Source organism: Notamacropus eugenii, chromosome 3 (genome assembly GCF_028372415.1).
Source record: "Notamacropus eugenii isolate mMacEug1 chromosome 3, mMacEug1.pri_v2, whole genome shotgun sequence".
Lineage (NCBI taxonomy): Eukaryota > Metazoa > Chordata > Mammalia > Diprotodontia > Macropodidae > Notamacropus > Notamacropus eugenii.
In genome coordinates, this window is record NC_092874.1 from 95,341,750 (window position 1) to 95,365,215 (window position 23,466).

Sequence of the window (23,466 nt, forward strand, 5' to 3'; positions counted from 1 at the left end):
AACTTAGACAGAGTTGTAACTTAGAAACTGTGGCCAATGAAAGTCATAATATGAATACTGTGACCTAAATATGACCAGACAGTAATGATAACATGACAATGAAAGATAACATGAAAGCAAATAACAGTAACAGCACAGTGACCCATAAATACACAAACCTATGCTGGGTATTTTATCCAATAACATGGGCTTACCCCCCAAGCTCCGAAATGAGCTTAGTACTAAACAGAAACTCGAAATATCCACCAATCAGAAGTGATATACGCTATGGCTCCACCTCCCTTTGTTTGATTTCTATATTTACAAAAGGGCGTTCATGGGGTCTTTGCAGGGATCCATTGATTATCTGGCAACTGTCCAAGATTGCCCCTGTTTCTAAGTATTTATGATGGTTGATTAAATTACTCTCTATAATCAATCTGGAGCCCCTTGGCCTCTTCCGTTGGTATCAAACTCATCCCACAGTTGTGGGGGAGGTACAGGGTTCCCCAGACAGGGGAATTCCAAACCTTACAGTTATCTATATTCAATCATGCAAAATGTATTTTCGTAATAATCATACTGTAAAAGAGAACACTAACAAAAACCACACAAAAAATAGAGAGTGAAAACCAGGATGCTTTGATCTGCATTCAGACTTGATCAGTTCTTTTTCTGGAGATCAATAACATTTTTTATCATGAGTCCTTTGGAATTGTCTTGGATCACTGTGTTAATGAAAATAGCCAAGTCATTCACAATTGATCATCTTACAATATTGCTGTTACTCTGTGTACAATGTTCTCCTGATTTTGCTCATTTCACTCAGCATCAGTTCATATGTCTTTCCAAGTTTTTCTAAAATTAGCCTGCTCATCATTTCTCATAGCACAGTAGTATTCTATCTCAATCATATCCTTGAACAACTTCTTCAGCCTTTCCCCAATGGATGGATATCCCCTCAATTTCAAGTTCTTTGCCACCACAAAAAGAAAGGCAAATAATAATATGGAAATGAGAGAATTATACAGATTAGGGCAGATGAATAGGATGTATAAGAGTAGATGAGTTCTTCACCTTGAGAGCAAGAATCTCAAGTCAACTAAGAAGAGACTGCTGTCACCAGAAATGTTTGTTCTTATCAGTATCCGGGGTTGTAGAAGCTAGAAATACAGGGACGTGATGCAAGACCAGCACCCCAGAGTGTGCTGCAGCCCACTCAGATTAGCTCTAGAGCCAATCAGTTAAGTTTTAGTGTGAACATTTTTAACTTAGAAACTGGCCAACAAATCAAGACTTGATTTATTGTTTTGTTAATTGTCTAAACCAGGCCTGTTCCATGTGGGGCCCCCAGACCACTCCCATCACCCTAAAGGATTTCAGTTGGCCCATGAAAAATGTAGAGGATCCTCTACATTTTTGCAGGCTGCCCAAAATCCTTTGGTGGACCACAGGTCGTTCAGGCCTGGTCTAGACTTAATAAAACAATGGAGTAAATGTTAGTAATGCAGATTAAACTTAATCATTCAATCAATAAAGGTTGATTAAGTGATAACTCTGTGCCAGGCATTGAACGTACTTAAAAGTGTGTTGTGTGCCCAATTTTTTTCCCCTGAGAGAGTTGGTTGTTAAAGTTACCTCTTCACCATTGCCTATATGTCTACAGCTCAGGAGGCTCTCATTAGGCATTTGAAAGCTCAAAAGATTGTCTCATTCCCATTGCTTTCAAACTCTACTTCCCTGATTTCTTTAACAGTCTTTCTACATTTATGTAGAGGATTCTCAGCAAAGGCTAGTGTCTTGTCCTAATCCATGTACATAAGAAACAATGTCACAGGGCTGCCTTTCAGGGAACCATACCACTCACCTTGGGAGGGAGCTGCATTTTGTACTTATCCAGACAATTTTTTAAACCTATCCTTGACCACTGAATAAGCCTTGTCTCAGTCAAATTGAGATCTGCTAAAGACCTTAGCTTTTAAAGTTTTCCACTGTCTGTGGCCATTGCCAGTCATCCTAATGTGTATCTGGCCAATGGACCCAGATGGCTCTGGAGGAGAAAATGAGGCTGGTGACTTTGCACAGACTTCCCTCACTTAAATTTAATTCACTTGCATGTTGAGGCACTACCTCCCTGACATCATGGTTCTCTTTGAGAACAAAGGACACACCACAACAAACAACAATCTAGATAACTACAAGTCCAGAGCCCAAGAGTCCTGGGAATAGCAGTGCCCCTCAGACCACCAGCCCCACTCCTAGCTCTGCCCTTACAGCCATCAGTGAGGGGAGCAACCTCCACGGAGCTGCTCCCTGGCAACTGTAGATGCTGCAGGGGCTTGCTCAGTAGCCACAGGTGCAAAAGGCTCAGAAAAGAACTTACCAACAAAACCCTTGATACTGTCAGATGGCCCAACAGGAGAAGAAGACATAGCTTTTTATCAGTGGAAATGACATTAAGGAAGTTGCTTTACCAGTCTGCTTTCCAAGGATACTCTAAGAACCATGAAACCTTTCCATCTGACTTGAAACTGAAACCACCTGTGAGAAGGTTGTTTCTCCCATTAGAAGGTGAATTACTAGAGAGTAGCAACTGTCTTTTATTTTATATTTGTATCCCCAGTGTTTTTGGCACATTGTAAGCACTTGGTAAATGCTTTTTCACTCACTCACTCACTCACTCATCTATCTATTCATCTACCCATCTATCCATCCATCCATTGTCCCTGCCATTAGAATGCAAGTTCCTCTGTGTGCTTACACTGTGTGATTAAATGTACTTGTGATTATGGGTATGAACTAGGTTGAGTTTGGAGGGTGTTCCAGGTGACACTGGTGGTGCTGCCATAGCAGTAGATAACCACATGAGGCTTCTTGCCTTGCTTCCTGGGACCTACAGAAAGTGAATTATCCAGTTAGGGGATGTAGTGTATCACTGGACCACCAGATGGAGGCACACTTAAGCTCCCAGCTTACTGATTTTGTCCAAGGGAGCCTATAGCGCACATAGAATAGGTGTGTGTGTGTGTGTGTGTGTGTGTGTGTGTGTGTGTGTGTGTGTGTGTGTGTGTGTGTGTGTGTGTAATGGGAGTTAGGAGGAAGGAATTGCAATGGCTGCAGTATTTTCATTGCTCTATAAACTTTTAGACTATTCCTACTTCTACCAGAACAGGCTTGTATGCTTTATGGCATATTGCTGGAATACTGTTCTGAAACATGAAAACAGAAATCTTAATTTGGGCCACACCACTTCGTACTGGGGAAATCTCCCGCTCTTGCTTGACTAACCTCATCCATAAGACACAGACAAATGGATCTTTAAAAATCAGCAACGTGTTTTATTAAGTTACAATAAAATGAATGACTTTAAATTTTAAACAAAATAAATAAAAGTGCCCCACAGCAAAACTATAAAGAAGAAGCTTTGCCAAAGGGATTTTCTTGGTGACGTTTCCAACTGTCCCCAACACTTCTGGGGAATAGGACTGGGGCAAGATGTTACGTGATGAGAATCTGCTAGGATTGGCTTGGTAAATAGTCAGGCAAAAGGGAGGAAAGCGAGGAGAGAGCCAGTCTGATCTCGTCAGCAGCTAGGATTTTGTAGCAGTGCTGCGTCCATCTCTGGGGAAGCACCCTGCTCCCTGGTCAGCACAGCCTTTGTCCCATCTCCGGGTCTTTGTCTTTCACTATGTCAGCTTTCCAGGATCTGTCTTTGCTCATTCTTTGCTTGATCCATTCCAGGGCCCTGAAAGCAGCAAGAGGCTTCAGGTGGTGAGTCCCCTGAGAATTCCCAGGCTTAGAACTTTTCTGTTTCCAGTGATAACAAGAGATTGGAAGATAGTGGAGCAAGAGTCTTGATCCACTTTGAAATTAACCAATTGCCAAAAGGAAACATGTAAAATCTTTTCCTATCTTCCCATCTCTTATCTAGCTTCATGCAGATCTTGAACTAGTGCTTGGATGGTCCTGCTTTTGATTTCCTGTGGATTTAGTTTCTCCTATGGTAGCCCTTGAGGTTCCTCACACTATCACAGTGAAAAAGGGTATTGTAGACTCCACTGTATATAAGCCTCTACGTTTATACATGTTGAAACTTATCCCTCCCTCATTAATGAAGCCTTTATAGCATTTAAGAGTCCAGAGAGATTAAACAAATGCTCCTTTTCACACAGATAACATGTAGCAGGACTGAGGTGTAAATCTAGGTCCTCTGGTTCTAAATGCAGTACCTTTCCTACTTCTAAAGCTTACTTTGGTTCAAGTGTGTGTAAAGACCATTGGGGATGGGATGGAGGCTGAAGAATTTTGAGATGCAAAAGGAAAAGACAGTTGGAAGGAGGCAATATATTTTAGGTCCCACAAATTACAAGTTGTGGCATTGCCTAGTTGGAGCTAGAAGTCAATAGGACAGAAAGAGTCCTTGATAGCTTCCCCTTGGGATGGTTCAGGTGATGATTTGTGTTCCTACCTGGATCATTTCCCCAACATTCACCTCAGACAGAAATCAATAACAGAGAACAGAGTAGAGGCATAAAGAGTTGAGCATTTGCCCTGTTACCTACTGAATGAGAAGGGGAAAAGGAGAGGAAAAGTGGAATTTTCCCAAGGTCATAGTGACAGTAGGAGAGATTCTCAATTCAATTTCTCAAAGACATTAAAAATGAATTTAACCACTCATTGTATTTCTATTCCTATGGTCCTTCTTCCTAGGAATTAGAAAGTATTAGAAAAAAAGGAGGAGCCAGGTCTCACAGGAAATCAGTAAGTAACCCTTCTATATAAGTATCCAGAAAGTAGGAGGTCAGAGCAAAATGTAAAGATTACGACTAAGAGAAATTGGAGAAGGATTCATGGAGGAGTACAGACTTGAGCTCTGTAAAAAGATAGGATTTTTAATAGAAGGAAGGGTGTTCTACGAGCAGGGCACCACCTAAGAAAAGGTAGAATGTTGGGAATGAATATGGCAGTTCCTAGGGTTAAGTGAGGAGATAGACTTGACTGAAATAGAGAATGCTTGTTAAGAAACAGTAGGAAATAAGACTAGATGGAGGTATGTAAAAGTCTTGAAAGCTAGAGTGGAAGGGGTTAGACACTTCCTTCTTTTCTTCAGTACTGTCTTGGTCTAAAGGACAGTGTGGATGTGCATTTTCTGTTTTCTCTTCCTAGTCTCCTTTCAACCTCTAGGGGGCAGGGCAGCATTACTAATAGTACAAATGCTTCCCTAAGGTTACAATTCACAAGAAAGCAGTGATTTTGTATTTATTGGATTTATTGAGAACTGGTTGGGATTTAGTGAGAGAAGAGTCTTTAGAGTCTATATAATCCAACACTTTCATTTTACAGATAAGGAAAATGAGGTTTACAGAGGTCAAATGACTTGCCCAAGGTAACTCAGGTATTTTGTCTCTGAGGTGCTTGGAGAGAAGCCTGGGCTTTTTCCTTTCAGCTCTGGGGGACTGGGGCCTCTTTGTCAAGTGAGCTGTTGGCCCCTGGACCTGCCTCAAATTTCTCCCCACTCCAGTCAAACCTCCAAATTCAGTCACAAAGTGATTTTCCTAAAGCACAATTCTGGTAATGCCACCTCTCTCCTACAAAACCCATCCTAATCTTCCTCTCCCACCTTTCCAGTTTTCTTCTACCTTTCATCCCTCCCCCATGTACTCTGTGATCTAAGGGCACTGGTCTCCTAAGGTACAAATATTTAAAGTCACAAAAATTTAACACTTGAGCTCATGCCACAATACAGAAGCCAAATTAGAAATTAATTTTCTTCCTGTTCAACAGTTTGCCTTTGTTACTTATATTCTTTTTCATTCCATGAATTATGAAATTAATTAGAAAGTGTGCTATTCTTGGCTTGCCTTGGCTCCGTTCATGTTAACTTGTTCTGCATGTCAAAATTTCCAGAAATATCTCCAGTTGTCCCTGTCTTTTACACATCAGGAAACAGATCCAATACAATTAAATGAATTCCCCCAAATAATTGACAAAGCCAGGATTAGAATTGAAGACTCCTTCAGAGTCTTGTAATTTTGTGCAGTACAGTATATCCTCTAAAATTTGGGAAGGGGGTTTGAGGGTTGATGGTCTAGAATCAGTCTTCTGTTCATAATAACTTGGGACAGTTCAAAATCTCATGGTAGGGGCTATTGCTCCCTCTTCCCCACCTCCATATTCCCTCTCCTTCCCATTTCTACTAGTCCAACCACTTGCTCTACTTTATAACTTTAGAGTCTAAGGACTGTTCCTTTTCTCTTTGACACCAACCCCAGCCACCAGACTTTCCCTGGTTTTTCTTCCCTGTAACTAGAGTGAGAATTCCTACTCCCTCATTCCCCTAATGCCTAGCACACCAGGCAACAGAGAAGTGGCCACAGGAGGGGAGTGTTTATGTCTGTGTTCTCTACTTCCATGAAGGTCCTGGCTCCTCCCTCAGCCTGGATCACTCCTGGCACAGAGTAGCTTTCGTTTTCTCTTCAGTCACAAGATTTCTTTTTTTATGACAGAATATTAAGTAACGGTTCCTGAGAGAGGAAAAAGAAGGCTGCTGATGCAGGTGAGACAGCCAGAGAACAGCGGGTCTTTCTCCTAATCCTCTCCTACCAAGAGCCTCTTCCTTCTGGCAGATTCTATGGTAACTGCATTGGGAGGAAAGTGGGTGCCTGGCAGTAAGTAGAATTATCCAGCCTTCCCAGAAGAGTAGGAGAAGCAGGGTAGGATCAGGTTGAAAGTGGAGAACCTGAGAGTGTTTGGAACCAAATGGACTCCATTGAGCTATTGTCTGTCAATATTGATGCAAAGAATTAACAATATTTTCAGAAAGAACTACAGATCAGGGCAGTTGTATAGAGATTGGGAAGATGGCTGCCTATTTTGTCAGGGACTTTGAGAAGGATGAAACATCTCTCCCTGTGCATGCGTAGGATATCCAACCCTCAAATGGGTCAGTCTTTTATTCTAAAGACAAAGCCTGAGATCAAATCTTTCCCAAAGAGAGAACCTGGGGTTTTAGTTTATGCTGAAGTGTTGATGGCTATTTGAGACTTCTGGAGAGCAGTTTCTGCTTCTGGGGAAGGCTAGAGATTAGGCATTTAGTTTTCAAATGAGAATATGCGTGCGGGTGTGTGTGTGTGTGTGTGTGTGTGTGTGTGTGTGTGTGTGTGTGTGTGTGTGTGTGTGTACCTGCATGCATGCATATGTGTATGCAGAATATGTTTTTCTCAGAATAAGAAAGGGGAAGACCCTGTAAGCTGCAAGTATTCAAAGGCAAACTTCTCTGATTTTTTTTTTTTTTACAGCTCTTTCTGGAGATTTTAGGAGTCTGAGGTATAGTAGGTGGGAAGGAATCTAAAGGATTACTGAGAAAGCCCTCTACCTGGTATCCCCTTTGGCCACCATTCTGACCAGTTCACCAGATCACCTGTGACCAGGAGCTGAAGACTTGTGTTTTTCAACAGACAAGTTATATTCTGGGCTCAGTATGTAACTCCATGGCTAGGCATTGACCGTGCCGCCAGCTTCCAGCACTGCATAGGATTAGGGAAATGTGGGGGATGGGGGGTAGAGGGGGAGAAGGTGAGGGTCTTTTGTTTTAACTTTGAATCTTAGGGGACCTTATAGAGCACATCCCAAAGAAAGAATGGCATTCACCAGCTGGTTATGGGCCTTAAGGTCTAACAGACAGAGTAACAGGGCATTGCAACATTTGAAGAAAAGTAGCAAGTAAAATGTAAAAGTTGTTTTGTTTGGAAATACATTGTAATTCTTTTTCCTACCTCTGCCAAGATTCTCTCTAACCCTGTGCAAATTATTTAGCCATTTCTACTTCCCTTTTCAACATGAAAATGGGAAAAACTGGCCTCGGAGTCAGCAGGACCTTTGTTCAAATCCTCAGACAATTACTAGCTCTGAGACCCTGGGCAAGTCATTTAACCACAATTGCCTCAAAAAAAAAAAAAAAAAGAAGAAGGAAAAATCATAGTTCCCTTCACTACACACCTCACAAAAGAAATAAAGTAGAGAAGTTGTCTAGCCCACCCATTTCTTGGTCATCGCGTACTGAGGCTGGGACCTCTCCAGAGGGAAATAGGGCATTTTTCCCAAGGTCCTTGGGTAATAGCCAATTTTTGAACTTTTCTTAGACAATGGAGAGAAGAGGATTGGAGGGAGCAAAAGTAGCCCAAAAGGCTCCAAGGAAAGGCTGCTGGCTTATGCAGCTGCACAGTCTGCTCATAAAAGCTGTTTCCTGTAGTCCTGGCTATATTCACTTCCATCTCTAACCAGAGAGGAGCAGAATTAGCTTCCCTGTTTGTGTATTCCCACCCCTAAAAATTGTTCCCAACACATCCTTCTACCTCACCTAAAACCTTCCTGTTGCTGTGTGTTTCTCTCTCCATCTTATTATGATTAACTGTGTGACGTTGGGCAACTCATTTCTCTTCAGATCTCAAAGCTCTTCCAGCTGTAACGTTTGTGATCGTAATATTCAGGAGGTTATTTAAGGAGGATTTAAATACAACCAAAAGAAACATGCTGTCCTAGTGGAATGAGATTAAGTTTTGGGCCCTGGAGCATCTATGTAAATATTACAGGAAGGAGCCCCTTGCCCCATCCTTGAATAACTGCAAAACCACAACATGAAACTCTCCTTGGTGGTTTGGGTCACTTGCATGTTTATATCTATGAGAAGAAGGAAATTGTAGGACTTCCTGTTTTGAAATTTGGTGGTTTGGAGTCACACATTTTTATTTATGTTATATGAAGATGGATGTATGGTATAGAGTTTCTACTCCTTTGGAGAAATTCTCTATTGGGTATTGCATTTTACTTACCGTGCTAATTTTGTTTTAGAATCAACACAGATTGTTTTAAGTTCTGCATTGAAAACTCTAGTTCCTGACCTTAATTTCTGCTTTCTTTCTTATTTTATACATTTTCTTTTGCTTTGGAATCATCCTGGGTGTTTTTGCTCATATTCTATGATCTCTTGGTAATCTATAGGATTTTGTCATTTGTCAGACAATATCACAGAATCAGAATCACAGAATTTGTGAATTCCTGGGGACCACTGGGGCCAAGGAGTCTGACTGGTACGTAAGAGGAATCTTTGCCCTAGGATAGCTTGACAAGTGGTCTTCCATCCTCTGCTGGAAGATCTCCAAAGAAAGCCGTTGCTCTCTCCCTGCTCCTGCTCCCAAGTGAGTGCATTCCACTCCTGGATAGCTCTCATTGTTAGGAACTTATCCTGACATCAAACCTCAGTTTGCCTCTTTGCAATTGCTTTTAGATCTTCATTCTGGGGCTAAACATAATTAAACACATCCCTGTTACAGCAGCCTTGAAATACTTGAATATAGCTATGCTATCTGTTGAAGAAAAAATATTAATGCTAGTACTGGATTAATACTAGTACTGGTACAGCAAAAAGACCTGTTGACATCCTCTTCTTGATATTCTTTTTCTAAGTTTTTGTGACACTGCTTCCTCCTGGTTCCCTCTTCCCCCACTTTTCTGACTGCTTTCTTTCAACCTCCTATGTAGGATTTTTATGTAATCATGCCTATCAGCTATGGATAGCCCCTATGGCTCTGTTCTTGGCCCTCTTCTCTTTATACACTATTTTGTTGGTGATCTTTCTGCATCTGTAACTTCAATGATGATCTCTATGTAGATGATTTTCAGATCTATTTGTGCAGTCTTTACTTGCATCCTGACTTTTAGTCTCATATCTCCAACGACTTATTGGACATCTTGAACTGAATGTCCCATTGACATCTTAAATTTAACATGTTTATAACTGCACCATTTTTCCTTCTAGATCTTCTCCCTTCATAACTTTACCTTATTGTCAAGGGTCTTCTCTCACTCTCTCAGGCTCACAACCTTGGTATCATCTTTGACTCTTCATTCTTCCTCAAACTCTGTATAGAATCTGTTGCCAAGTTCTGTCAATTTATCTTGAAACTGTCTCTCATATATATCCCTTCTCACCTCTGACACTTCTGTCATCCTGGTTTAGATCATGGAGTACTGTAGCAACCTTTTGGTTGGTCTCCTTGCCTCTAGTCTACACCTAACTGTCAAATTGATCATCCTAAAGTCCAGATCTTACCATGTTGCTCTCCTTTTCAAAAAACTCCAGTGGCTCCCTATTTCTTTCAGAATCAAATAAAAAATCCTCTGCTTTGTGTTCAAAGATGTACATAATGTGGCACCTTCCTATCTTTTCAGTCTTCTTATACTTTATTTCCCTCCATGTACTTTGTTATCTATTGACACTGGTCTTTTTGCTGTACCTAACACATGACACTCTCTTTTCTGACTGAACATTTTCAATGGCTGTCATCCATGCCTGCAAACATCTCTTTCCTCATCTCAGCCTCCTGGCTTCCCTGGTTTTCCTCAAACCTAAGCTAAAATCCCACCCTCTGTAAGAAGCTTTCCCCAGTCTTCCAAAATTGTAGTGCCTTCCCTCTGTGAATATTTCCAATCAGTCATGTGTATATCTTGTTTGTACATAATTATTTGCATGATCCCCCTGCTCTTGAGAGTAGAGGGTGTTATAAAATTTTTTTTGACCCCTATTTGTATCTTGAGAGTTTAGCACAGGGACCAGCCCATAGTAGGACTTAATAAATGCAAAGTCAACTTGATAAGAGTTAAGAGTTGTTATTATTCTCAATTTATTTCCTTAAGAAATGCTTTTTTGTCTTCTACCTAACACCCTACTTTGCAGTGATTTTTCCCTAGAAATATGGAAAGGGTTTTAGAGAGAAATATTATTTCCCAGTATTTCCAGGGAAATTAAAAAAGAAGTTTTAAAAATGTTTCTACAAATTCCTTCTGAATCTCCTCTTTTCCAGACTAAACATCTCCATTTCCTTCAACTTCATGTACTCAAATGCTTTACCTCCTCTGAACACTCTCAGGCTTATCAATATCCTTCTTAAATGCTGGCACCTAGAACAATGCAATATTAAAATGTTTTGAACATGTGTATCTATCTATCTATCTATCCATATACATATATATGTATTAGAAATGATCAGTTGCTTCATGTTGAACTAAAATGATGCCAAATCTTTGATATTATAATACACCAAAATGTTCCATATTGACTAAAAGTTTTATATTTTGGGGATGAGAGAACTGGGATCCTTTGATCAAAAAAGTCTGCATATTGCTGTGTCACTTCTATTGCTTGAGAGACTAGTTTGATGAAATTTTCTAAATCCTGAATTTTCCCCAGATGCTTCAGGAAGCTACAGACATGGATCATCAAGAAAGAGTCCAAGACCAACAAGTAGGTAAGGAAAGGATTATTGGAGAAGGATTCTTTTTTCTCACATCATAAATTATCTCTGTAACAGTGGTCTTGTGGTACTTGTACTTTTTGGGGAATAATGTTCTTTTTAGTGACTTCCTAAACACCAAGAAAACTGCTAAAAGGTGACAGTAGATAAATGTGTCACCACAGTCCAGTGGAAAGGGTGTTAAATTGGAAGGCATGGGATCTGAGTTTGAATGTGACCACCTGAGTAATCATTTTTTTCCTCAGGGCCTCAGTTTCTTTGACTGTAAAATCGGGGTCTTGGACTTTCCCAGGCTGTCACCCATGCTTTGACAATTTTCTTCTCCATTCTCAACTGTGACCCTTTAGTTAGCTCAATACCCAATGCTTACTATTTAATCCTTTGTTCCTGCTTGCCATAACCCAGCTTTAGATTACTCCCACAGTCTCTTTCCTTTGCTTCTCCTTCTATCCATTGAATGGAGTGGGTGGAAGTCATGGAACTCTGCTGACTGGATCCACTAAAAATTCATGTTTTGTCTTCCCCTACTGGGCCCACCCTGCAAGGATACAATCTCTTATTTTCCTCCTATTCACTTCCTGTCCCACTCTCCCCAGAGAAGCTATTTCAAAGGTTCCCTTCTCTCCCACCTCACTCACCTCACTCTCTCAGTTGAGGACTTTACCTCTTATTTTTCTGAGACAATGGAGGTCATTTCCTGGGAGCTCTCTCTTTTCTACTTCTTCACATCTCACAACCCTCGACTTGTCTCCTATTAGCTATTCTTTCCCCCAGTTGCTGATAACTAAGGGGCCCTTTCACTAAAGCCAACTCCCTTTGTATGTACCTTTCATCCCATCCCCTTCCATCTCCTCTAGCAGATTACATTGACTATCACTTCCCTTTATCTCTGTGAAATCCAGTCTCTCCTTACCAGTTTCTTCCCTCCTACCCATAAACACATATGTCTCTCACATACTTAGTATGAGTTTATTAGACCTTCCCTTCCCTTCAAGCTAACAACAGCAATCTCTTGTCCTTTTCTCAGACAAACTCCTGGACAAATCTGCCTACACTCTCTGCCTTTGCTTGCTCTCCTCTCACTTTCTCTTAAAATGCTGACATCTTGCATCTTACCTCATTGCTGAAAGGAAGGCTCCCTCCCAGGCAGGGCTGTTGTGATAAAAAGACACAGCGATACTTGTAAAACATTCTATAAAACTTATAGAGTGACAGAAATGCTAACTTACTGTTATTATCATCACTATTCTTATTATTACGATCCCATTCACAAGGTTACCTGTTGAGATCCTCTTCTTGTTTTACATGAGTTTGGTATATGCCCACATCCATGCATCTTCTCTCCTGGGTTAGAATATAAACTCATCTGGGACTGTTTCAATTTTGTCTTTGTCAGCCCTGGCACCAAGCACAGTGTATGGGAGAGAGTGGGTACTTAATAAATGATTATCAATCTATTGTTGGGTCTAGATGGCTTAAAATCCCTTCCCGTTCTGGATACATGATGCTGGTGTCTTATGTTGCACATGGGTTGAGCTAATTTCATACTAATTGAGAGACTTCTGCTTCACAGGGAAGACTGAGACTGTCCAACTGAAGCTGTCTTATCTCTCTCTGCAGAACTCAGCATTATCAGCCACTCTTTCCTCCACTCCTCTGGTCTCAGGTGATACGGTCTATTTATTCCTCACTCATTTTCTCTACCTGATCTCTTGATAGCATTTTCCCCCTACCTCTAAGACTTTGCTTCAATAATTACCCTTTTTCCTTCATCCTTCCTCAGTTTCTCCTCTACCTGCTCCTTTTCTTCTGCCTACAAACATGCATAGTCTCTACCCTTCCCCTATTTCTCTTCTTGCATCTTACTCCTTCCAAGTAAATTTCAAATTCCTCTCCCTGGAATAGGAGATTCTCCAAAATATTGCACCATCCCAGATTTCTAGCCTTATTTCTTTTTACTCTCTTTCATGTACTCTGTGTTTTGGCCAAATTGGACTACCTTCTTTCTCCTGAATGTGCAATATACTTTTCAAGCCCGCAGTCTTTCTTTACATGGTTACCCAAGTCTGCAATGCCTTACCATCCTCTTCAGATGCTAAATTCCTGCCTATCCTTTATCGCTAGCTCCTGTTAAATTTCAGCTCCTCTAATGAAGTGTTCTTTGATTCCTTCCTGTTAGCAAAATGGACTTATCATGTGTTATTATATATTATAATTATCCTGATTTAATTTATCCTGATCTTCTCCTTTATTTGTTTATTTTTTACAGTGTATACACACATTTATTACATTTAAGGTATATGAAGTGTTTCCTTACAAAAACCCTATGAGATAGATGTTGCAGACTACATTTATTCCCATTTTACACATGAAGGAACTGAGGCTTTAAATACCTTGCGCATGGTCACATGAGTATTGAATATATGATGTTAGGTTCAACCCTAGTCTATTTTGACTCCAGGTCCAATACTCTATCCACATTACCCTCTTGTCTCTTACTATATCCCCTTGTCTGGAGTAACCATGTCAGTATCTGACTGCAGTGATTGGAGGAAGTTCCTTATCGCTCTCCAAAATCTGGGTCACAGACCAAGTTTGGTTTCAGGGGTGACCCTTAAATACCACTTTAAAAAATAAGCTTTGCTCCTAAGCTCCTAGACCCAAATATAACTTTGGTATGACTCATATCTACATTTCACAAACATGAGTGAAAGGGCTTTTAGTTCCTGTATAAGCATTCAGGGTCATCAATATATATCAGGGAAAGGAAAGCCTTTATTCTGAGATGCACACATACACACAGCAGACAAAAAAGTTTTAGAGAATAGGAAGAAAGGTAGAGAAAACACATCAAACTCTCACATCATCTGTAAGCTACCCTCGGAAGGGAAATGATCTTGTGAATAGTAATGAGGCAAATTTTGACCTGGGTGAAACCTCTTTCTTCCACAGGGTTCTACACAATCCCTTCCACAATTATTGTGCCACCCTCTATTTTGTACATTCCCCTAGATTATTGAGTCCCAACATTTTTTTCATTCAAGTCCTACTCCCATCTTTTTAAAAAGAATATATACACAGATGGTAGTACAGTGGATAGAACTCTGGGTCAGGAGTCAGTGTGACCTGAGTTCAAATCCAGCCTCAGACACTTACTGTCTATGTGATCCTGGGCAAGTCACTTAACCTCTCTTTGCCTCAGGTTCCTCAGTTGTAAAATAGAATTCCTACTTTGCAGGATTATTGTGAGGATCAAATGTGGTAACATTTGTAAAGTCCTTAGCACAATGCTATATTGCATAGGTGCTATGTAATGCTTGTTCACTTTCATTCCTTTCCTCTTTCAAAAAGAACAAAAAAGTGTGTTGTGGATACTCAGGGGAACTGAATGTACTACAGTATTAATTACAATTATTTACTGCTTAAGGCACCGCTACAAAATCTTTAGCATGAGCTCCTTGGACCATCATGGTGAACCCTCAACAGATTAGATAACCATGAAATGGAAAACATTGCCTTATGCAAAACACTTCACAGCTTCTGGGCAGACAACTCACTTCCCAAACAATCTGTACTATTCAAATAACTCACCATCACAGGACAGAGTAGCAAAGAACATGCATTCTTCTCCATCATGTTGAAACTTTAGTCCATGAACTCACTCTTTATGTGGCATGGGTAAGAATATGGAGCTCCCTTGTACTTCTTCCTGGTTTTTCCAGAACTGGGTTGGCTTTTGTCACCTTTTAGGCTATGAAAGTCTATTCTCAGGAATTCTTCTCTTTGGCCAGCAAAAAAGCTGTGGGTGAACACATGTGGTGATCTTGTAATTGTGCCGTATGCTAGTTCCCCATGGAAGCTGCTGATGTTTACTGAGGGAGGGGAAAGGGAGAAATCAATAGATCAATAAGCACTTCTTAATTTCTTCCTCCCTTACTGTGATCTAGAAGAAGTATGATTTGGCATGGGCCATCATAGTAAGAGTATCTTCTTGGACCAAGAAGTACCTGTCAATCAAATCTTCTTGATGTCAGTACCTGCCATCGAAACTTATACCTTTTATTCTGTAAATAGTTTATTCTTAATTTTGACCATATCAATGGTCATTTTCACACTCTATAAAGAGAGGTATGGACAATCAAAACTTCAAAGTTCAGGTTCACTTTTTTATAAGTTCATTAAATTAACCACTGATAAGTTGATCAATATTGATCAATTGATCTCTACCCTTCCCCTATTTCTCTTCTTGCATCTTACTCCTTCCAAGTAAATTTCAAATTCCTCTCCCTGGAATAGGAGATTCTCCAAAATATTGCACCATCCCAGATTTCTAGCCTTATTTCTTTTTACTCTCTTTCATGTACTCTGTGTTTTGGCCAAATTGGACTACCTTCTTTCTCCTGAATGTGCAATATACTTTTCAAGCCCGCAGTCTTTCTTTACATGGTTACCCAAGTCTGCAATGCCTTACCTTCCTCTTCGGATGCTAAATTCCTACCTATCTTTTAACACTAGCTCCTGTTAAATTTCAGCTCCTCTAATGAAGTGTTCTTTGATTCCTTCCTGTTAGCAAAATGGACTTATCATGTGTTATTATATATTATAATTATCCTGATTTCTTATATTTTTAGTAAACTGTAAGATCCATGAAGGAATGGAGATTAAACTTTACATTTCCCATAGCACCAAGTAAAGTGGTTCTGAAGAAGTTTTTCCCCACTTTTTTATTATAATATTTTACTTTTCCACTAATTACATGTTATAATTTTTGTAACATTAAAAAAATTTTGAGTTCCAAATTCTATCCTTCCCTCAATCCCTCCCTTCCCAGAAATGGTAACAATCCAATATCAGTTATACATAAGTAATCATGAAAATCCACAACAGTCATTTTATACAAGAAGACTTGAATAAAAAAAGAAAAAAAGGCAAGGAAGAAAGTTAAAAATAACATGTTTTGATCTGTATTGAGACAGTATCATTCTTTCTCTGGACATGGATAGCATGCTTCCTCATGATTACTATGGCCATTTATTATAATGTAATGTGTATTTAATCTAGTCCACTGATTTAACACTCTATTTCTTAGCCAATACCAGATGGTTTTGTTAATTATCACTTTATAATACAGCTTGAGATCTTGTACGACTAGACTACCTTCCTTCACATTTTTTTCATTGATTCCTTTAATATCCTTGACCTTTTGTTATTTTTTTTCCCTAGCCCTATAAAATAGTTTTTTTGGTGCTTTGATTGATATGGCACTGAAAAAGTAGATTAATTTAGGTAGAACTGCCATCTTTATTACATTGGATTGACTTACCCACAGGCAGTTGATATTTTTCCAATTGTTTAGATCTGACTTTATCTGTATGAAAAATGTTTTTAATTTTGTTCATGTGGTTCCTGGGTTTATCTTGTCTTGTCTTAATAGACTCAGAAGTATTTGATATTGTCTACAGTTATTTTAAATGAAATTTCTCTATCTCTTGCTGCTGGACTTTGTTGTCAAATATAGAAATGCTGAATATTCATTTGGGTTTATTTAAATCCTGCAGCTTTTCTAAGGTTGTTATTTATTTCAATAATGTTGTTTACCAGGAAGACATTTGAGGCACAGACACACACACACACACACACACACACACACACACACACACAGAGCAAAGGTATGGGGCTGGAGCAGAACTTATTATACTTCAAATGAAGAAAAAAAAGGAGGTGGTAGCAATCATGGTCTCAGACAAAGCAAAAACAAAAAGAAGTCTAATTAAAAGAGATAAGGAAGGAAAATATATCATGCTGAAAGACACCATAGACAATGAAGTAACATCAATACTAAACATAGATGCACCAAATGGTATAGCACAGAAATTTTTGAAGGAAAAACTGAATGTTACAGAGGAAAATAGAAAATAAAACTATACTAGTGGGGACCTCAACTTTCCCCTCTCAAAAATAGATAAACCTAACCAAAAAATAAACAAGAAGTTAAGGAGGTGAACAAAATTCTGGAAAATTTAGATTTAACTGATTTGAGAAAATTGAATGGGAATAGAAAGGAATACACCTGTTTCTCAGCAGAATATGGGATCTTCTCAAAAAGTGACTATGTACTAGGACACAAAAACCTCACATCCAAAATCAGAAAAACAGAAATAGTAAATACATCTTTTTCACATCACAGAGCAATAAAAATTACATTCAATAATGGTTAGATAAATGGTTAGATAAAACTTAATTGGAAACTAAATCTACTTCTAAAAAATAAGTGGGTCAAAGGATAAATCATAGACACAATTGATAATTTATTAAAGAGAATGGCAACAATGAGACAATATACCAACATTTATGGGATGCAGCCAAAGCAGTATTTAGGGCAAAATTTATATCTCTAATTGCTTATATCAATAAAGTCGAGAAAGTAAAGGTAAATGAAGTGGGCATGCAGCTTAAAAACCCGCAAAAGAAAAAATTAAAAACTCTCAATTAAACACCAAATTGGAAAACTTGAAAATTAAAGGAAAGATGAATAAAACTGAAGGTAAGAATACCATTGAACTAATCAATGAAACTAGAAGCTGATTTAATGAAAAAAATCCCACAATAAACTAGATAAATCATTGCCTTAATTTGAGTCTAAAAAGGAAAGAAGAAAACTTAAGTACCAGTACTGAAAATGAAGGGGGTGAATTCACCACCCATGAAGAGGAAGTTAAAACAATAGTCAGAAGCTATTTTGCCCAATTATGCCAATAAATTTGACAATCAAAATGAAATTGATGAATATCTACAAAAATGTATATAATTCAGATTAATAGAAAAAGAAATAGAAAAAGAAATTAAACAAGCCCTCAATGAATTTCCTAAGAAAAAACCCCCATGGCCACATTGATTCACATGTGAATTCTATCAAACATTTAAAGAACAATTAATCCCAATACTGTACAAACTATTTGGGGAAATAGGTAAAGGAATCCTATCAAATTTCTTTTATGACACAAATGTGGTGCTGATAATTAAGCCAGGAGGTGCCAAAACAAAGAAAATTGTAGACCAGTATCCCTAATTAATATTGAAGAAATGTTTTTTTAATTGAATTGTAAGGGTAAACAATAGAGATGGTGGTTTTACCTTGTCTTCTGCTTAGCCATTAAGTAAGCATTTATTAAGTACCTACTACATGCCAGGCATTGTCCTAAGTTCTGGGGGTTCAAAGAGATGCAAAAGACAATGCTTGCCTTAAAGGAGTTCACAGAGTAATGAAGGAGATAACAAGTATGCACAAACAAGCTATATACAGAACAACCAGAAAATTATTTTAAAAGGGAAGACACTCAAATTAAGAGTGGTTGGGAAAGTCTTCCTGTAGAAGATGGAATTTTATTGGGACTTGAAAGAAGTCAGGAAAGGCAGGAGATAAGAGATAAGGAGGGAGAGCATTCCAGACACTGGGGAGAATCAGAGAAAATGTCCAGAGTCAAGAAATGTAATGTCTTGTTCAAGGAACATCAAGGAGACAATGTCACTGGATCACAGAGTATATGGACAAGGGATAGATAGTATAAGAAGACTGGGATGGTAGGGGGCAGATTATGAATGGCTTTGAATTTCAAATGGATGACCCTGACATGCAGTGGACCACTTGATGAATGACTGTTGAATGGTATTGAACTATAAGGAAATAATATACACTCCCTTGTTATTCTGAGGATCCTGTTCTTTGTGATGGTCATAGGGAATGGGTATCAAAAGAACACTTTTTTCCCAGCAGAGTCAGCTAAGAAGAGACAGCAGCAGCAGATGGAGCCAGAAGTGGCCTCTGGATCCTCAGAATTAAGGATTCTCCTCCTGGGGAAACATGGTGCAGGGAAAAGTGCAACAGGCAACAGCATCCTGGGGAAGCAAGTGTTTGAGTCCAAATATAGTGAAGAACCTCTGACGAAAACTTGCAAGAAAGAAAGTGGAACTGTGGGAAAGAGGGAAGTTGTGGTCATTGATACCCCTGATCTTTTCTCTACAAGGATCTGTGCTAGAGAAAGGGAAGAAGAGATCAGGCAATGTACCACCCTCTGCTCCCCAGGTCCCCACATCCTACTCCTTGTGACATCCCTGGGTTTTAACACAGTGGAAGATGTAGAGATGGTGAAGGGTACTCAGGAGATGTTTGGAGTTGAAGCTATGAGTCACATGATATTTCTTTTCACGAGGAAAGAAGAACTGGAGGATCACTTACTTCTAGAGTGCGTTAAAGAAACTGTCAATGAGTATCTCAAGACGCTGATTCTGGACTGTGGGGTCCAGTTCTGTGCTTTCAACAACAAAGCAGGTGTGGCAGAACAGTCTACTCAGGTTAAGAATCTCTTTCAACAGATTGATTCATTAATGCAGAAGAATGGCCAATCATATGCACATTTTAATGCAAGTATAGGAATGAAAGAAAATATTGTAGATTCTAAAGCAGCTATGTTGCCAAGACTACCAAGTGCCCAAGAATCCCAGGTAAGAGCCTGAATCTAAGCATTACATTGATCAACATCATCTGTTACATTTTTATGATGCTTTTGATTTCAAAAAGGAGTAACGAAATTGTGCATTTCCTTTAGAATGGAGCTAGAGCACATGTGCCATGGCAAGGGGCCACAGCACATGCTTGGATCCAATGGAAGTACTGCATCTGTAACATAATCTTTTTGGAATCCGTTCATGTAATAAGCTTTTGTTAAGCTTCTATGTAGCTAATACTCTGCTAGGTTCTAGAAATACAATGACAAAAATGAAAAAAGTCTCTGCCCACAAGGAACTCACAGTTTACTGGTAGAAAAAATCAAACACACATTTGGAAATAAAAAATACATACAATTAAGTAAAAAGTAATTTCACTGGGGGAAGGTACCAATGACTTGTAGGATCAAGAAGAGCCCTGTGTAGGAGATGGCAATCTGGGTCAGAGGGTGGTAAAATGTAATGTAGACTAGCCAGGATACATCAGGAGCTGTGGTTATCCTGGAACTATGACTGATTAGCTCTGTGACCACAGGCGAGGCTCTCTCTAGGGCTCAGTTTTCTCCTATGTAAAATGAGAGAGTTGGAATGGATTTAGGTAGTGTTGGCAATAGCATTAGTAGATGGGTCTAACAACTTATTGTCTTTCTGTTCAGGCCCTGTTCGGTTTTCTTGAGGGTCCCAAGGTTCCTGCAGGTCAGGTGCCTATTATTTCATCTCTGATGCAAAATATCTGGGACTACTTTCTGCTCTTTAGGAAGCACAACTCTTTGCCTTTAAAGAATGTTTTTTAATTTTTATTTCTGTTCTTGGAGAGAAGATGAATTTGGTGATTCACAAAGATTGTTCCCCACTCTCCCTCTCTTATTTTTTTCAGAGTCTGGTGAATATAGTTGAGACTTATCAAAAGGAAGACAATGCATCTGGTAAGACCATGACTTAATTTCTTTTTTAACCCTTTAGAGTCTGATATATCCATGTCTACATAGCTCAAGACAAGAGAGATTTGGTTAGGAAGACAGAAAGAGGGCATTTCAGTCAAAGAAAACAGCATGAGAGCATGAGCAAAAGCATGGAAGTGAGGAACATGTGATGGACGAGAACTGGAAATAGCTACAAGGAGATCTATCTATGGGATGAGCTGTAGTTCCTTTCACTTCAGGTACATCCCCTGAAGTCAAGTCAAGTAAAATTAAGTCAAGTCAAATCCACAAACATGCTCTATGTTTTCTATTATAAATCCTTCAGGGAACAAATAAATGCTTTAATTTCTTTGTCCATGACAAATTAAAACATAGACAATGAAGAAAATCAACTTTGCTCTCATCTTTAATGACAACGAACTCAGATTAGTTCCCTAGATCTCCTGACTCTTATTATTCCCATACTGACTCCTGTTCTTGATCAGGAGAAACTTGATTCATCTGAACTCCTAGACAGTATTGAAATTTAATGCACTAGACCCAGCCCAATATCAACCATCCTGGGATAGAAAACTCCCAGAATGTGTCCATTATCTGTCACAACATTCTATCTGTCTAACTCACCAGTGTTATTACACCCCATCGCTCAAGTATGGAGACAATAGGCTGCCTGATGCCTAATGCTTGGCAAGTGTCTCCCCAAATGCTCAATTGAAAGGTTTCCCTATGCCAATCAAGAGAAAAAAAAAAACATTAGGTATGTCTACCTGAGAGATGCCCTGATTTAGTTTTTAACTTTTAGAAATATCAGCTGAGTTCTGAAAAGCTTCAGCTTTGGCTTTCCTTTCAAATAAATGGCTGTACTAGAACTACTAAGCTAATTCCCTCATTTTACAGGTGAGAAAAATAAGGACCAGGGAGATTACTTAATCTCTCTGTAATTTGTTGTGAGTCACACAGGTAGTAAGGGATAAAGTGAAGATTTGCTCTCAGGTCCTGAGATGCCATATTCTAGAGTCTTTGTACCCTGTCATACTGTGTCTAATAATAGATTCTCAATAAAATGACTAGTTGAATCATTGTGATCTCTCTGAGTCCCTTTGCCAATTATTTCTCTAAGTTCTTCCATTTCTCTCACATCCAGTTCCTTTTCCCTCTTCCTCATCTCTTTTGTCCATTGGTTAGATCTTCTGACTCTGGGAGAAGGGTGAGAAGAAAGAGGCAGAAGGGTTTTAAAGAGGTCCCGACTCCAGAACCTTTGGTCAAGAGTCATTGACTAGACCTAGTTTTAGACCCTAGATGTTCTTCAAGAACAGAATGAAGATTGTCTGCAACAGGGAGGTCAGCACTTTACCTTCAGGAAATCTGCTTTTGGACTGGATGGAAAAAATTGCAGAGACTTTAGAGAAGGGAGATAAACCCCACAGGGAAGAAAGGATGATGAGAAAGAATGTATACTTCAAGGCAGGGGATCTTAACCTTTTAATGTCGTGGACCTTTTTGGTAATCTGATGGAGTCTGTTGACTATTTCATATAATTTTCTTTTAATGTATGTAATAAAATACATAGGAATACCAAGGAAGCTGATTAGATTGAAAAATAGCTCTCAAAATATTTTTTAAAAATTTTCACAGATTCTAGGTTAATAACTCCTCTTCTAGAGAGAAATGACCAGTTCTTCATTTTTTTTTTTCAGTATTTCTCGGTATCCCAGATGATATTTCTCACTTCCATGATTGAATTGAATGAAAGCGTTTTCCTTCTCTGGCTTCGCTTTTCTCATCTTTCACATGTAAAAGCTGGATCTTATCTAACTCAAATAGTCCATATCTCACATGATTTTTTGGTTCACCAGCATTGTATTACTGACCTCATTTTAGCTTGTGATCAGTCAAACTTTACCCATCTCAATCTCTGCTTTTTTTGTACACTTGCACCAGACTAGGGCTAATTCTTTCCTAGTGGCTCTTAATTCTCTTGGGTAACTTCCAGAAAAATTTAGTGTGCACTTCTCACATGCACAATGCCATGGTGGTATTATAAGAGCACAAAGGAAATATAGAGCATGGTCCTAGGTCTGAGATACATATTGGGAAAGATAAAATACACAGACAGAGAAAATAGTATGCTGTCAAAGTGCATAAGAAGAGAAAAGTTTCATAACAGGAAACACAGATCATAAGTGTCACACAGAGTTCATAGGAAGGATCACTATTAGTTTACTAGTTGGGGGAAACTTTATGGAAGGAGCTCATTTGAAATTATCATTAGGCCTTAAATGGTAGGCAGGAATTGGACAGAGATGGGAAACTTTAGGAGGTAAATTCATTCAGGTTTAGGGGAGCCACATGAGCAGGCATAGGTATCACATTTTCAGGGGAACCATTGGACGATTCCCAGATCAGGAAGGATGGAATTCCTGAAGTAGCTATGCTGGACTTAAATCTTTAAAGGACTTGACTTTGGACTTCATTTGATATACAAAAGAATCATGTTAATTTCTAGGGCAGAAGCATGGCTTGGTGAAAGCAGTGTTTGAGAAAGAAATATTTTTTCATAACCTTAGTTTGACTATAATACAGTAAGGATGGGAATCAGTAACAACAATGACAATCACAATGAAAATTTACATTCAAAAGTGAAAAAATTTGATAATCACTGGTTGCCTTTAGGGTAGTTTCAAAATGGTCTTTTAACGATTCTACAAAAGAAGTCAGTCTTGAGGAGACATGTAGTGGATGAAAAA

The 23,466-nt window shown here is 39.0% G+C and overlaps 1 protein-coding gene across 4 annotated transcripts in view; it reads left to right on the forward strand.

The window, feature by feature from the left end:
• Positions 1-6,382: 6,382 nt before the first annotated feature.
• Positions 6,383-23,466, forward strand: part of LOC140532999 (GTPase IMAP family member 8-like) — a 65,046-nt gene continuing 47,962 nt past the window's right edge. For 2 of the 4 annotated variants that reach the window (XM_072652247.1, XM_072652248.1), the window contains exons 1-5: positions 6,383-9,176; positions 11,228-11,285; positions 12,865-12,957; positions 19,066-19,793; positions 20,674-20,722. In XM_072652247.1, the coding sequence (XP_072508348.1) occupies positions 11,228-11,285; positions 12,865-12,957; positions 19,066-19,793; positions 20,674-20,722 (928 nt within the window). In that variant the 5' untranslated portion in view covers positions 6,383-9,176. Of the gene's footprint in view, positions 9,177-11,227; positions 11,286-12,864; positions 12,958-19,062; positions 19,794-20,673; positions 20,723-23,466 lie in introns of all 4 variants that reach the window. The other 2 variants (XM_072652251.1, XM_072652250.1) reach the window with 2 other exon arrangements.